Source organism: Pyrus communis, chromosome 8, assembly GCF_041283825.1.
Source record: "Pyrus communis isolate YQ-2024b chromosome 8, ASM4128382v1, whole genome shotgun sequence".
NCBI classification, from domain to species: Eukaryota; Viridiplantae; Streptophyta; class Magnoliopsida; order Rosales; family Rosaceae; genus Pyrus; species Pyrus communis.
Window position 1 is genome coordinate 19,817,346 of NC_142572.1, and position 14,862 is coordinate 19,832,207.

General features: G+C 37.2%; 2 protein-coding genes across 6 annotated transcripts; one reads left to right on the forward strand and one right to left on the reverse strand.

Moving 5' to 3' along the window:
- Positions 1-1,913: 1,913 nt before the first annotated feature.
- On the forward strand, positions 1,914-4,163 carry LOC137717970 (protein REVERSION-TO-ETHYLENE SENSITIVITY1). 5 transcript variants are annotated; one of them, XR_015965619.1, is made up of 5 exons: positions 1,934-2,124; positions 2,639-3,073; positions 3,395-3,669; positions 3,787-3,870; positions 4,012-4,163. XR_015965619.1 is itself a non-coding variant. In XM_088699019.1 (4 exons), the coding sequence occupies exons 2-4, from the start codon at positions 2,765-2,767 to the stop codon at positions 3,815-3,817; spliced, it is 615 nt and encodes a 204-aa protein (XP_088555145.1). In that variant the 5' UTR covers positions 1,933-2,124; positions 2,639-2,764; the 3' UTR covers positions 3,818-4,163. The 5 variants fall into 5 exon arrangements, 3 of the variants coding, with proteins under 3 accessions (XP_068313595.1, XP_068313596.1, XP_088555145.1); XM_088699019.1 differs by having other exon boundaries at positions 1,933-2,124; positions 3,787-4,163; XR_011065838.2 differs by having other exon boundaries at positions 1,939-2,124; positions 3,395-3,870.
- LOC137717971 (uncharacterized) lies at positions 4,098-6,754 on the reverse strand. Its single transcript, XM_088698352.1, has 4 exons — positions 5,720-6,754; positions 4,789-5,269; positions 4,626-4,716; positions 4,098-4,432 (listed from the first exon to the last, which is right to left on the reverse strand). Exons 1-4 carry the CDS (start codon positions 5,859-5,861, stop codon positions 4,355-4,357), a joined length of 792 nt encoding a protein of 263 aa, XP_088554478.1. The 5' UTR covers positions 5,862-6,754; the 3' UTR covers positions 4,098-4,354.
- Positions 6,755-14,862: the final 8,108 nt, after the last annotated feature.

Below are 14,862 nucleotides of genomic sequence, written 5' to 3' on the forward strand. Positions count from 1 at the left end.
ATCACTCTGGACTCTGGACACCTGTATATGGCCCATAATATGGTATTTGCGTGGTCAGACCGTTATCTGGTTCAGTCGTCCGTACTCAAGAATTTCTAAAATATATGGATTAGAGATTTTCTTGTAAATCCAAGACACCGTGTTTAGTGCTAATTCTTGACAAATATGATGAGCCAAAACTATGTCATGTCATAACTTAACGAAAAACGTGACGAAAAATTTAATGAAAGAATTAAAATGCCAGACAAATCAAAGTTTAGTTACGAAACTGAGTCTCTCTCTTCTCTTCCTCTAGTTTCTAGTTTCTGGTTTCTAGTGTCGGTGCCAACCTCAATGTCGATGGTTACAAATCACCAATCCCAGAGCATCGCCCTCCCAGCCAGCCTGCCTCAATGCTCTCAAAACACAATAGTCAAAATTGTACGGCCAATGATGGTGGTGGTGCAGGAGTTGTTGCATCATGCAATAATGAAGTGCCACGCATTGTCCTCCAAAAGTTGATCAGAATAATACAACATCGACTATATGACCATCACATTCTTCAAATAAAGTTAGGGTTCGGATGGAGTCGATAACAGGGCTGGTCTGAGGAGAGATGGTGAGTGAGATCTCAAGATAAAGTACAACAAAACAAAAAGTTTCGATTATTGTTTATTAGTATACGCCTACACATAAAGTATGCGTGAAATTTTTTTTTTTGGTTTTTTAAAATTGAATAAGAGAGGTAGAGAGTGGGGAGGGAGGGAGAGAGGTTTGTTTTATTATTATTATTTTTTTATTTTTTTCATGATAAAATCACATATAGGTGAGGTTTAAACAAATAATAGCAAAATTTTATCTTGTAAAATTACGTTACTGTCTTTAACTTTGTTGTTGTAATAGAAGACAAAAATGTTTTTTCACCCTCTTTTGATTCGTAAAGAAGGTTTTCATTAACATGTAATTTAGATAATCTAACTCATACATGATAACCCTTAATTGGCCCTTGTGATCGCCAATTTGTCCACTTACAAAATAAAAAATAATACTAAAGATATCAACTTTTGAATCCAAATTGATGCAACAATTTCTTATTTACTGAAAAACGAATAATTAACGTAACCCTAGGGCCCAGACATAAAAGGGGTGTAGTGTAACCAATGTTTAAAATATCCACAAAATTATCAATATTTTTGTTGAAATATCCGAAAAATCAATGATCGATAAGAAAACAGGATGCAAAATGCAAACTCCATTCTATGTTGGCGGGATACAAGAAAATCAATAAATATCAATGATATTTATTTGATTCACTACATAATTTGTCTGAAATCATTGCAGATTCCAAACTTAAATTATTTTTTTGAGAAATTTCAACTAAATATGAATGAATTGATATAATTATCCATTGCGAATTTTCATAATTTCCCAATGAAGATAATCGTCATTTTTCATAAATTTACATGTTGATATTTTTACCTATATCAATATTTTAGACATTGAACACAACAAGTAATATTGCCATGAAATAAAATCCTTTATAACTAAGCTTTGGCCGGGTCTAGATTAACGAAGAAGTAGGTTGCAGTCAACAGACTTGAACAACAAACAAACGACACCCTTTCTACCAAGCGACGTTGCGACGGAGTGAGAGAAGAAGATTAGAAAAAAAGGACTGGAATCACCTCCGGATCCCAGCTTGCGGCGCCAGCTGACCGCAGCATCCCATCCTTCCATTTTTGATCATGTGATGAAGAATAATGAAAAAAATTTCACGCAAAACAAGGTAAGATGAAAATAAAAGACTAAGATGTTGTGGTTATCGGTTCCGCAGTTAAGATCCGACGAGAATCCGGATTCTAATAAAAAATAGACATGGTAAAGAGGCAAGAGAGTATTAAATGAATGAGAAGGTCATGGGGCCCACCCGGGGGCATGAATCTCGGAGAGGTTCATGCACCTGCCTCTGCCTCCTTCCTCCTTGCTTTCCAAAACAAGAAAAATAAAGTCCATAAACAAATATTAATTAATTAAACAAATAAAAAAAAATTCATCCATTTATTCAGGTTGTTCTTTCTTCTCAAAACTTCGACTTTGTTCCCTCACCGACTTCAGTTTCTGCCCGGCTATCGAAATCCTCTGCAGGTCAGTTGGCATACAAATATTTGCTTAAAGCTCCAACCTTTGTCGACCCAAATGCATTTTGTGTGGTTTGGATCGTGTTTTCTTTCGATGTTTCTGTAGATTTTATGGAAAACTCAATTGGGTATTTGTCTGTTTAGCAAATTCCTAAAGTTGCATTCTTGGAAGCTGATATTTCAATTTTTTGAGCTAAACTAAAGCAGTTAGGTGCTTTTTCGGGCAGCAGTATATATGTTGTAGGAAGTAGAAGATCAAAACTATTGGTAGGTGTGGGTTGGGCCGGTTGGCGCCCGCCCCTTGCATCCAAATTATAATTCCCCTCTCGTCGTAAATTAGAGTAAATTAGAGTAGTTTAGAATATAATATCGTACTGTTAAAAAGAAAAAAAAAATTATCAAACCATTGAAGTTAACAATGTTCTTAATAATCCCACATAATCTTTAATCTTTTGTGCCTAGTACTTTCCAAGTTTTAGTTTGTGCATCCTAGATTGGATAATGTTTATGTTGTCCTGAAGGTGCCTTTGTTTTCGTTTACTGGCGGATTGAACTGATATGCTATTTGCATTCGGAGACGGAATCAGTATTCTGAAGGTGTAGTTTGACATTTGGGATGCTTTGAAAGAAAGGATTGAACAAAGTTTATGCGGCACTTTAGATTTCGTGGGATGGAGATGAAAGAAGCGTATGACATCGAGCATTTGACCTCTACGCAGAATATTGAGCATGAGCTGTGGCCTCTCACTGAAATTGATCCGAAGAAGGCAAAGTTTCCCTGCTGTATAGTTTGGACTCCGCTGCCGGTAGTCTCCTGGTTGGCACCATTCATCGGACATGTTGGCATTTGCAGGGAGGATGGAGCTATTTTAGATTTCTCTGGTTCCAATTTTGTGAATGTTGATGACTTTGCATTTGGTGCCGTAGCCAGATATCTCCAAATTGACCGAAAACAGGTAATGTGCCGTGGTGTTCTCCTTCCTCCTGGCTCCCTTAATTCTTGTGAGCTTACGGTCGCACTCTTAAGTATATTCGTTAGTTTGGTCTTAACTTGTTTGCGGTAAGTATTTTAGTGCATCTTTTGTCGATTGTCTGTCAATCGATGCGTGAAGAACAATGCTTATGAGGTCGCAAGACGCATTTATAGGAACGCTTTATATCGATTTGTTTCACTTTAAACTTCAATTTTTTGTGCCCTTTCCGAGCTAGATGAACAAACGGTTACAAGATGTAGGCGAATTTTGTTTTCTTACCATCTTTTTGGTTGTTGCGTACAGTGTTGTTTTCCCGCAAATCTGGGTAGCCACATTTGCAAGCATGGTTACAAGCATTCAGAGTTTGGGACTGCATTAACATGGGATGATGCCTTGCAGTCAAGTTCGCGGTACTTTGAACATAAAACCTACAACCTCTTCACTTGCAACTGCCATTCATTTGTAGCCAACTGTCTCAATCGGCTCTGCTATGGCGGATCAATGAGTTGGAACATGATCAACGTGGCAGGCTTGGTACTGCTCAAGGGGCATTGGGTTGATGCCACGTCCGTCTTGAGGTCATTCCTCCCTTTTGTATTGGTGCTCACTCTTGGTGTTGCCATGGTTGGATGGCCATTCGTTGTTGCGCTTTTCTCCTTCTCACTCCTCCTTCTGGTGTGGTTTATACTGGGCAGTTATTGTTTCAAGACTTTGCTGGAGTGCTAGTTCCTACTGTCACCATGTCGAAAAGTTTAAGAGAGTAAGCAGGATGTCATGGGGTAATTTTCCTCTTCATGTCTCTAGTTCCTGATGCAATTTTGTTAAATGTTTTTTTTTTGTGAATAACGCTTCTGATGTCAACTGGGTCGATTTATACAATTGTAGATGAATGATTTAGAAAGCTTATCTACTTTGTGCAGTCTGTGACATGCTCGAGTTATGATTTCCGAACGAGTCAGGGAAACCCATGTTTGGGGAGTGTTAGGTTCTTTTTATGAACTTTCGGTTATGGAAAACAATGTATTTGTTGCAGTTCTGCTTCAAATCAATAAAACTCTCTAATTTTACGTCACATACATCATCGTGCCCCTTTTGCTGTGGGGCGATCGAAACATCATCCAGTTTTAGGTCACATACAGACTAGTCTTGTTACACGCAGAGTCCGGTAAGGCAAGGCGCAGTTAAGAGTTGCTTTGAATAACACTGTGGCAGCATTTGAGACGAGCAACGGCAAGCTCTGACCCTCCGGTTTATCTTCCGTGCTTATGTGAAGAAACTCATGCACCGTCTGGTATGCCTTCTCCGCTCTCTATCTGCCGGTATTACAAGATTTCCACCACGCTGCCCGGAAAAGAACAAGTTTCAGAATTCATTTGTAAAAATGCACTAAGCCATTCTAGTTAAGTGAAAGCCGAAATCTTTGAACTCGACGTGAGAATATAACCGGACGATGGAAAGCTAGTTATCAGTAAATCCCTTACGAAATCCAGCATTGTCATGCAGTAGACTCGACATCTGATAAGCTAAACAGTACCTCCTTGAAGTCTTTAAACGAGAATGTCTCGGCCATGTCCTTGCGGGTTACGGCATATTGCCGCTGAGCAATTAACATCGGGCAATGGTCCCTGTTCACACAAAGAATGCTGGAGTTATAAGGTATATCGAATGGAGCAAGAAACCACTAAGTCTTCACTCACGTAACATACTCCCGAGGATTCTCTCCTTTCACGCTGTAACTTTGACGAGGAACGAGCTTCGAAAGATTAGAGTTTAAATCGTCTCTTCTAATCGAGACTGACAAGTTGGTATCTTCGTTTTCTGAGACCTTCCCATGGCTCAACACAACAGACGAGTGCAAGCGGGAACTGACCTCAGATCCAGGCTGGTCTATTTGTGATACACCACCAACCAAAGCATTGAGATATTCCACCTCACCAGCCCCAACATGAACAAAAACCAATTCATACTGACTCAACTCCGCTGCCTTCCCTTCTTGAAATCCAAGCAGCTTAAGTAATTCAGATGCCCCGAAATCAACTGGCTGTTCAGCACCGGCTGGACTGTTTTTAAGAAAACCGTCAATTTGGAACACGTTGAGACCAAGTTTGGTACCAAAAGATTTCAAACTTGAATTATTTGTAAATATAGCAGCTTTCATCCCCATGAACCTGAAGCATTATAAAAGACACAACTTATTAACTATTTGACATTGGGTTATCGAAAGTTAATAACTTTTCGCAACAATCCAAAGGGACGACCCCAAGCTAACAAGGTCCCTGCTTTGCGAGGGTCAAGGAGAATGTCTGTCGTACCCAACCTTATTCTTGATTTACAAAGAGGCTATTTCCACGACTTCATCCCATCATATTTCAGTCACAAAAGAGCAACATTGTATTCTCTCATCCTCGCTTTCTGCAATCTAAACTCAAGTAAATCCCAGTGCTGAAAAAGCAGTAAAAAGCATGCCAAAATAACAAACTTGATTAAACCCACAAAAGCAAAGCTAAAATCCATGATTATCTACGTTTTTAATAAGAAATCAATTGGGATTATTCCTTTATAGTGACAATTACTGTATCTATTGTTCAAAGGTAAGAATTTGCACAAAAAGAGATGGAGATTGAAAACCTGAGGGAGGGGCAATGGGTAGGCTCAAGAATCCACATGAAGCTTTGGAAACGAGAGAGTGGAGATGGGTATGTGACGGGTCGACGAACTGGGCCGACCCATCTCCGTACAGAACCAGAGCTCGGCTGGGTTTGTCTGCCATTGCTGTATCCGCGAGAGGAAGATGAAAGGTGCGATTTTTGGGAAAGCGTAGGAGTCTGATTCCCGAGTTATAAAATATGAAGAGTAAATCATAAAGTGGTGTTACAACTTTAACTGAATTAGAATAATAGTTTCTCAATTAAAATTTCATTAACATTGGTTTCTTAATTTATCAAAACGTGCAACTATAGTCATTTTTGTCAACTAATGAACTAATTATGTCATTCAATCGATGCGGGGCATGCCAACTCGTCGGTCGAGCTCAGCCGAGGAGTAAAATTTGTTGATGTTGCGTTGAGCACGCTGCTGATTTCTTGATCTTGGAATTTGTGGCCGAGAAAGGAACACGTTTCAGCCTTCGGGTTCTCGAGCCTGAAGACAAGGCTGATAGTTCTGCAAAGTTCACGAATTGTTGGCGCCTGGTTCGGTCACAGTGATTACATTCGTAAGAGTATAAGCACATTGAACAAGCTCCAAACTATACGGACATAGGTACTCAAAAGAGATGTATGTCTTGATGGTAAATGTGGTTCGGCCGTTAGAATGCCGAACTTTGAAACTCACTTGTGAATATCCAATCATAAAATCACTCGGCGTTCAATGCGCCGAATATAGTAACTTGTAACACCTTACTTCATCGAGAAGGTTAATAAGATGACCTTCACCGATAAGGATTCAGAAACTCTTATTGATCGAGACTTGGATAGGTAAACAGTCGGCATCGACGCAGTGCTGTTTATCCAAACTGAAAGTGTTCTCTGGTTGCCTTCACAGTGCTGTTTATCCAAACTGATGTGTTGGCGGAAAAAGAAAATAAAAAAAATCTCAAGATGTTTGAGAGGTTTGCACAGGGCAATTTGTGTGTTGAATTGGAGGGGGCCTCCATGTTGCATGACCTCTTGTATTTATAGTGATTGTGTCTGCTCGCAGCCTGATGGTATTTGTAGAATTCAATTGCAACTCAAACTCTTGGAAGGGAGACTGATCCGCGTGTCATCTATCCGAGCCTATCTGCGCTTATCACATCACCACCAAAATCCTATCCCATCTAGGCTTCTTATCAAAATCTCATATCATGCATGCATCTCATCAAACCATTTTGATCAATTCCAAGCCGCGTGCATAACAAGATTTATCCATCATCATTATCACCCACTTTTAAATGAATAATAACAACCAAAAAATCCAATCCTATCAACAACTTTCAAGCGACCTTGGGCAAACAAACAATATTAACCAAAATGATAATGATTATAGCATGCCACGTGCTGCTAATCATTCCCGAAATGTTGATCTTTATCCCTTGGTTCCTAAAACTTCCCAAGTGGAACCAATCCGTATGCCCACATACCACGTATCCAAAATTACTTTGAATTGCACTGTTTTTGGGTTAAAGATTCTTTGTTCGCTTCCAACTCAACTCGTTTTTTCCCATCTGATGATCTAGAATTATACTTAACAAATGGCCTCGATTGTACGAGCCGATGGTGTAATTTTAGGTCCAAACAGTACCATGCACGTGAAGCTGAATTAAGGGGCCAAATATAGTAAATCAAATAAGAAAAATTGTATCAATAGTATCTTAACTTTAATCCAACTGGAGAAATAGTCCCTTAATTTTAATTTAATTGGAGCAATGGTCCCTCAACTTTAACCTAATTGTAGCAATGGTCTTTCCAACATAACTCATTTTGACAAAGTTGACAAAAATAACTATAGCTATACGTTTTGTTGAGTTGAGAGATCATTACTTCAATTTAATTAAAATTTAGAAACTATTACTATAATTACTCAAATATGAATGAATAGCAGGAGAATATTTTGCTTGTGGCTAGGGGTGGGCATAAAAACCGTCAAACCGCAAAACCACATCGAACTGTATGGAAAAAAAAACCAAAAAGAATCGCATTGACCGAAAAAGTCAGCTTTGAGTCAAAAATTGAACCGGATCGATTCAAACCAGTTTCGATTTCGATCTTGAAGGAACAAGAATTGGTCGGAATCTAACCGAACCAGTTTATTAATAATAAGTTAATTAGTTAATTATACATATATATACACACACACGTGTCATGGTATAATAGGTTAAAAATTAGGGCTCACCCACCCTCAAATGTTTTTGCTTGCTGTTGTTGCTGCTGCTGCCAATATCAGGGGACCAATATAGGAGACCGATGCTGCTTAAGTTCTTGATTTTTTTGTTTGCTGACCGACCAATGCATATTTCTTTTAAATTAAGGTTCTAAAAGACGCTAGGAGCTAGTCGGGTGGCGAACTGGAGCCTAGCGCCTAGGCAAGGTCTAGGCGGGTGCCTAGGCAGATTTAAGTAAATTCATTATATTTTGTATAAATAAGTATCTGTTTATATTTAATATATAATTTCATCATAAAGTACAAAATAAAATGACATATGTATTATGAAGTATTATAACATAATGAAAACATGGGGAACAAACATATAGTGTGTGCTCATTTAAGTATTCAACAAATCTCTTACAATTTATTAAAAAAATTAAATGCAAATTGAAAGTTATTTATTTTCTGTCTAAGTGAGTCGCAACCTAGGCAAGTGCCTAATAGGTCTGGATGGGTTAGGCGGTCTAGGCGAGCGCATCAACTAGTCTAGACGTCATTTCTTAATTTTCAAACACCTAGGCATTAATTGGGACGGTGGCCAACCGCCTAGCTCCTAGGCGGAGATTTTTAAAACAATGTTAATTGTCTCTTTTTGTTAACTTGGTGTCATTGCCAAAGACATTTGCATTAAAAATTATTTGTGTTGTATGTAACTTTATATAATCATTTTAGAATACGTATGTGAATGCATGATGATTTGGTGTTTGAATAATTTAGTATTCGGAACCGTAAATCGGCAAGAACCGAATTGGAACCAGTGTAGACTGAACCATACGATTCTAGTAATAAATTTAAGTGGAACCGCATCAAATTGAACCATTGATATTTTTTGGTTTCGATTCCAGTTTAGGGGTGGAACCTCACCATGCCCACTCCTACTCGTGGCGTGATTTAGAGGTGGTAGTAGCAAAATCCAGATGCCTCTCAAGGCGAGATAATGGTAAAAATGCTACCTTTATTCCAAAATAAAAAGCTTCAATCGAGGTAACTTTTAGTTGACATTGTGTTAGTAACAGTTTATCACATTTTTTTGCCATTGTCAATCACGGGCTTGTTTGAAAGTGTTTTTTAAATGACTAAAAACACTTCTACAAAAAAATATTGGGTTTCAAAAGTACTTTAATTGCTTTTTAGGATTCACATGCGTTTTTACTTAGTGATAGTTCTAAAAACATTTTCATTAAAAACCCTCTCAATTATTTTGAAACCACTTCCAAACAAGCCCTACAACTGTTTGAACAAAACCCAACAATTGCATTTACCTTGCTGATACTGTAATCAAACCTCTGAATGGCTTGTACTGAGTTGGACTATTCTATTGCCCATTAATTTTACCGTAAAACTTAAGAGCCTGTTTGGTATCCTTTTTGAAATTTTTTATTATTTCTCAAAATATTTCTTAAGAACATTTCTTGAAAACAATTTTCTTTCAGACTAAAAAACTTGATAGGTTTGCGATTTAAAGATTTTAAATCTTACGACTTAAACTAGATAAAAAAATCTAAAAAGAGGGGGTCGCAGGAGAGGGAGAAAGAGGAGAGATGAGGAAAGAAAGTAAGAGATGATTGAAGGAAAGAGAAAGAAGAGAGGATAACGAGATAGTGAGGAAGATGAGTGAGAGAAAGAACCGAGAGAATGAAGAGAGCGGATTGGAGAAGAGAGGAAAAAGGTAAAAATAAAAAATAAAAATAAAAAGAGGAGAGAGAGAGAGAGAAAGAATAAAAGAGAGAGAGCTTTGGAGTGAAATGGGAAGATGAAAAGAAAAGAAATGAGTGAATTTAAATTTAAAACCTCTAAAACCTACAAGAATGAATAGTGGGGAAAATGTGAATATGATGCAAATAGTAAATGCACCAAAGTTGGAAGAGGTCCCACGTTCCAACACCCCTCCCCCCCCTCCCCCAACTTTCTTGACTTATCCTCTAAGAAACAAGTACTAGAAAACTACTTAGTACAAAAAACATCATTATTTTTTTAGTACAAGTACAAAAAACATTATTAAATGTATAGGGTATAAACTACGCTATCAATTAATTTAATTTACAAGATCAAATCTCATGCTAATTAATTTGTTTAATTAGGTTGCTGAGGTGTGACTGATCTTTGACACTTATGCAGGACAAGAGAAATCGATCAATGCAGTTATTAAAGTTGGCACACTAAGAGCCAAAAGATGAAGACGATCCATGTTGACAGTGAACACCTTCAAGTCTTCCACTATGACACTTCCGAGAAAAAGCCTAACACGATCGAGTTGAGCCACAAGGGCCAAGGCTGAACACAATAGGAGTGAGACAAAACTCTAGCACAAATTCCGCTAGGATTTGAAGCATTGGCCATGGTGCCATAGGTATTCAGACATCCAATGCCTATGTAGGATATCCACACACCTATTTGTACTTCTTCCACATCACTATTAATTTTTAATCGTCAGATCAAATGAACTGAAGAATATCAAAGGAAAAATATTAACAAGAGTGTGGGAATTAAAAATGAGTGTATGAATCCTTTATTATGAAAGCTAAAGGAAAATTGAAATTCTAAAAGCGAGAAATGCTAAGGAGACTCTCGTAAAAACGGGTTTATGGGCTTACTGCCACCTCATGTTTTGACACAATTTTTTATAATGTTGACACAGAAATTGACATTGAATTGTGAGGTGACAGAGTATCAATGGACTCTCCATACATTCTTCATCGATATTTTCTCATCCCCTCCAATTGCCATACATTCTGCAACTACGAAACAATTAATATTAACCTATCGATCCCCTTCACTCACACTGTATCGACACATTGACTCATTACACAAGGTTTCATGCTTTTTCAAATAGCATTTTCTTACAAGAAGATTTGAACTCTGAAAATATATTGTTTAGATAATATTTTTGTACAACAATACATTTACATTAAGATGATAGATAAATATAATGGTTGTGAACTCGTCATTCCGATATTTAAACCTAAGACTTCTCACTTGCAAGTAAAAAAAAATATCATTAGACCGGAGAGTGCCCAATTTTAATTTATAACTGCATTTTATAAAATTCGGCACCCTAAGAGCCGAACAATATATTGGCAATCAATCTAATTTTTAGTTTTTCATGATTAGGTTTTCACAATTTTCTTCATCTAGGGGGTTTAGGAGAGCAAGACTCCAACCATCTCTTTAGTATCTCTCTTTCCACAAAAGGTTTCCAAAGAGTACAGAGTAAACACTGTAACACTGTATCAATCAAACTCATTTATATTTGTCGGGAAGGCAATGTTGTTCCAAGCAGAAGAAAAAAAAATATTGTATTTTTATTTTCTTACACACCTATTTTTATATTGTTCATTATTTTTGTTTGATCATTTAATTTAATAGTCAAATATAAAATAAAATATGTGAAAAGCTAAAAATGACGTGTGATAATTAGCTTCCCAAGCAAAATTGTGATTCAAGGCTGTAGTGGAACAAGGGAACAGATTTTTCATGTTGGGTAAGCTTGAAAAGACTGTTGAGATTGAATAAGGTTTAAAATATTTTTTGTGTTGTAAAAGTTATGGGTGAATGCTCACATACTTTTGACAAAAGATGAGAAGACTTTAGAATAGTGATCATGTTGTTGTTGTGAGAAGTTTTCAAAGAACACTCATTTCACTTTTGTAAGTTTTTACGGAAGTGGCTCTATTTAAAGAGCACTCCGCGTGTGATCACAATACACTACAAAAGAAAAGAACTGAAAACAATAATATCAGTATCCCTCACTTCCTCTTTTTACCTACAATCCTTTTGTGTTATAGTTAAGAAACTAAACAGAGTGATATTTTGCACCCACTTCGCTCACGTCCCTATCAAAGGTTATCTCTCTAACTTTTGCCTATTTATAACACGTTATCAGCGCGAGTTTGTTAAATTGCGATATAATTGCCCATCATGCTCTGCATATTTAAATTTTTCTGCTGCTTGAGTGATACGGTATAATCGCCTATCCTATGCTATTTTGTTCCAATAAGAGTGGTGCGGTACAATCTTCATCCTCATTAAGCATGTAAATCTTGAGCCTGAAGTTTCAAGTGCTTATCATTTTGGTCTGAAGATCAAAATGAAAAATTTGTAAGAACTAGAAGTTCTAACACTACATTCCTTCAGAATACATATTATTGCAAATTCTTACACATCTCATTTTTCTTTCAGAAAAGAAAATAACGAACTTGGCAAAGCTTGATTTTGTTGCCCTGGACATTACGGGGAAGAATTACCTGACCTGGGTAGTGGATACCAAAATCCATCTAGAGGCAAGGAATCTTGAAGAAACCATCAAGGAAAAAAACAGTGCATCATCTCAAGATCGGGTGAGTGCCCATGATGTTTATTCGTCGCCACCTTGATGAAGGACTGAAGAGTGATTACCTAACTGTTGAAGATCCATTAGCCCCCTGGAATGCATTGAGAAATAGATACAATCACCAGAAAATGGTGATTCTTCCAAGAGCTCTTTATGAGTGGCTGCACCTAAGGATCCAGGATTTCAAGTCGGTGGCTGAGTACGATTCCATAATGTTCAGAATTAGCTCCCAGATGAAGCTTTATGGGGAGACCATCACTAAGGAAGATATGCTGGAAAAGACTTTCAGCACCTTTCAACACCTTTCATTGTTTTGTTCCTTATGGCTGAACAAAACAATGAGCTTCTGATGAAAAATCATCAATCCCGACCTACTAGATTGGCACCATTCCCAAAAGTAAATGATGATTCTCTCGAAGTGAACACCACGTCATTTCATGGCAATAATTACAAACGAAGACGTGACCACAAACGAGGCTAGTGGAACGGGAAATGCAAGAATCATGGTGTCCGGTTTTACAACCAGGTTCCAAGGCATAATTCAGGCCTGAGCTTCAAAAATGTAAATCGTCATAAAGATAAAAGCTCATACGAACAACACTCCTAGAAACCCTGAATGAGCATGTCATAGGTGTGGTGGCAACGGGCACTGGGTGCATACCTGTCGTACCCCAAAACATCTGATGGACCTGTATCAAGCCTCCCTCAAGGAGAATTGTGTCAAAACAAATTTCCTCAACCATGCTAAAGCGATGGATATACCTGATCTAGTGTTCGATTTATCAAGGCAATTAAACACAACACACCTAGATGTCTTGGACTTTATTGTGGAAAGAGGGCATGAAGCGTATTGGTCCAATTGAATCATTTATGTTTGATGTACACTTATTATTCTGAACTTGTAGTTTAAAGCTCGCATTTCAATTCAATAAAAATGGCATTTCAATTTCCTTTTATTATGAATAAACTGTTTTTAATTGTGATTCCTTTACTCAGAGAGCATGAAAAAAAACTATGGTTATTCTCAAAACAAGAGCAATGACAGAGATATTTGTCTTGCAGACAGCACAACCACACATACAATACTTTGAGATCGAAAATATTTCTCAAGCTTGATGTTTACAAAAGTAAAGGCAACAACAATATTAGGGCCAATCAAATGTAATTGAAGGCTCAGGAAAAACCCAAATCATGTTACCAAATAGAACAATATTGTCCATACAAAATATGATGTACGCTACTCAATCTGCTCAAATTTATTGAGTTTTAAAGACACACGTTTAAATGGATACCACATTAAAACGAAAAGTGTAAAAAATGTGGAATATCTATGCATTACCTCCAATGATACCCAAAAGCGTACATTGGAGAAATTACGTGGTTTATCGAGTAGATTGTATTATACATACATAAAGACAATTGAAGTACATACTGTCATGAACCAGAAGTTCATTGATTCAAAAATTTACATGTTTTGGCATGACCATCTCGGTCATCCAAGATCCACCATGATGCATAGAATCATTACCAACTTTAATGGACATCTATTGTTGAACAGACACATTACTATATCAAATGATAACCCTTGAAATGCTTGTTCTCAAGGAAAGTTGGTAATTAGACAATCACAACTAAAGATTGATGTTGAATCCCTATCATTTTTGCTAAGAATTCAAAGGGATATTTATGGGCCTATTCAACCACCTTGTGGACCATTTCGATATTTTATGATTTTGGTTGATGCAGATACCCGATGGTCACATTTTTACTTCTTATCTACTCGAAATGTAGTTTTTGCAAGACTTCTTGCTCAGATAACTAAGTTGCGAGCACAGTTCCCAAATTATCCTATCAAGTTAATCTGACTTGATAATGCTGGTGAATTTACGTCTCAAACCTTTGATGATTACTGCATGACACTAGATATTGATGTTGAACATCCTGTTCCTCATGTACATACTCAAAATGGTCTAGCAGAATCATTTATCAAGTGGCTTCAATTAATAGCTCACCTCATGAAAACAAAATTGCCAGTCTCTACATAGGGATATATCATCTTACATGCTGCATCATTGGTTCGATTGAGACCTATAACCAACTACCAATACTCCTCAGTACAACTTGTGTTTGAGCATCGGCCAAACATTTCACATTTATGAGTTTTTGGTTGTGTTGTTTATGTGCCTATTGCACTGCCACAACGCACTAAAATGAGACCTCAGCGTAGACTGGAAATTTATGTAGGTTTTGATTCACCATCTATCATTAGATATTTGGAACCATTGACAGATGATATGTTTACATCTTGTTTTACGGATTGTCACTTTGATGAGATAGTATTCCCATCATTAAGGGGAGAAAAAACCGTTCCAGAAGAACGGCAATAGTTGACATGGGTTGTACCCACCTTATCTTATTTTGATCCACGAAGCACTCAATGTGAAAATGAAGTGAAAATGATTGTTCATCTTCAAAGTATTGCTAATCAAATGCTAAATACATTTAATGATACTACGAAAGTAACAAAATTACATAT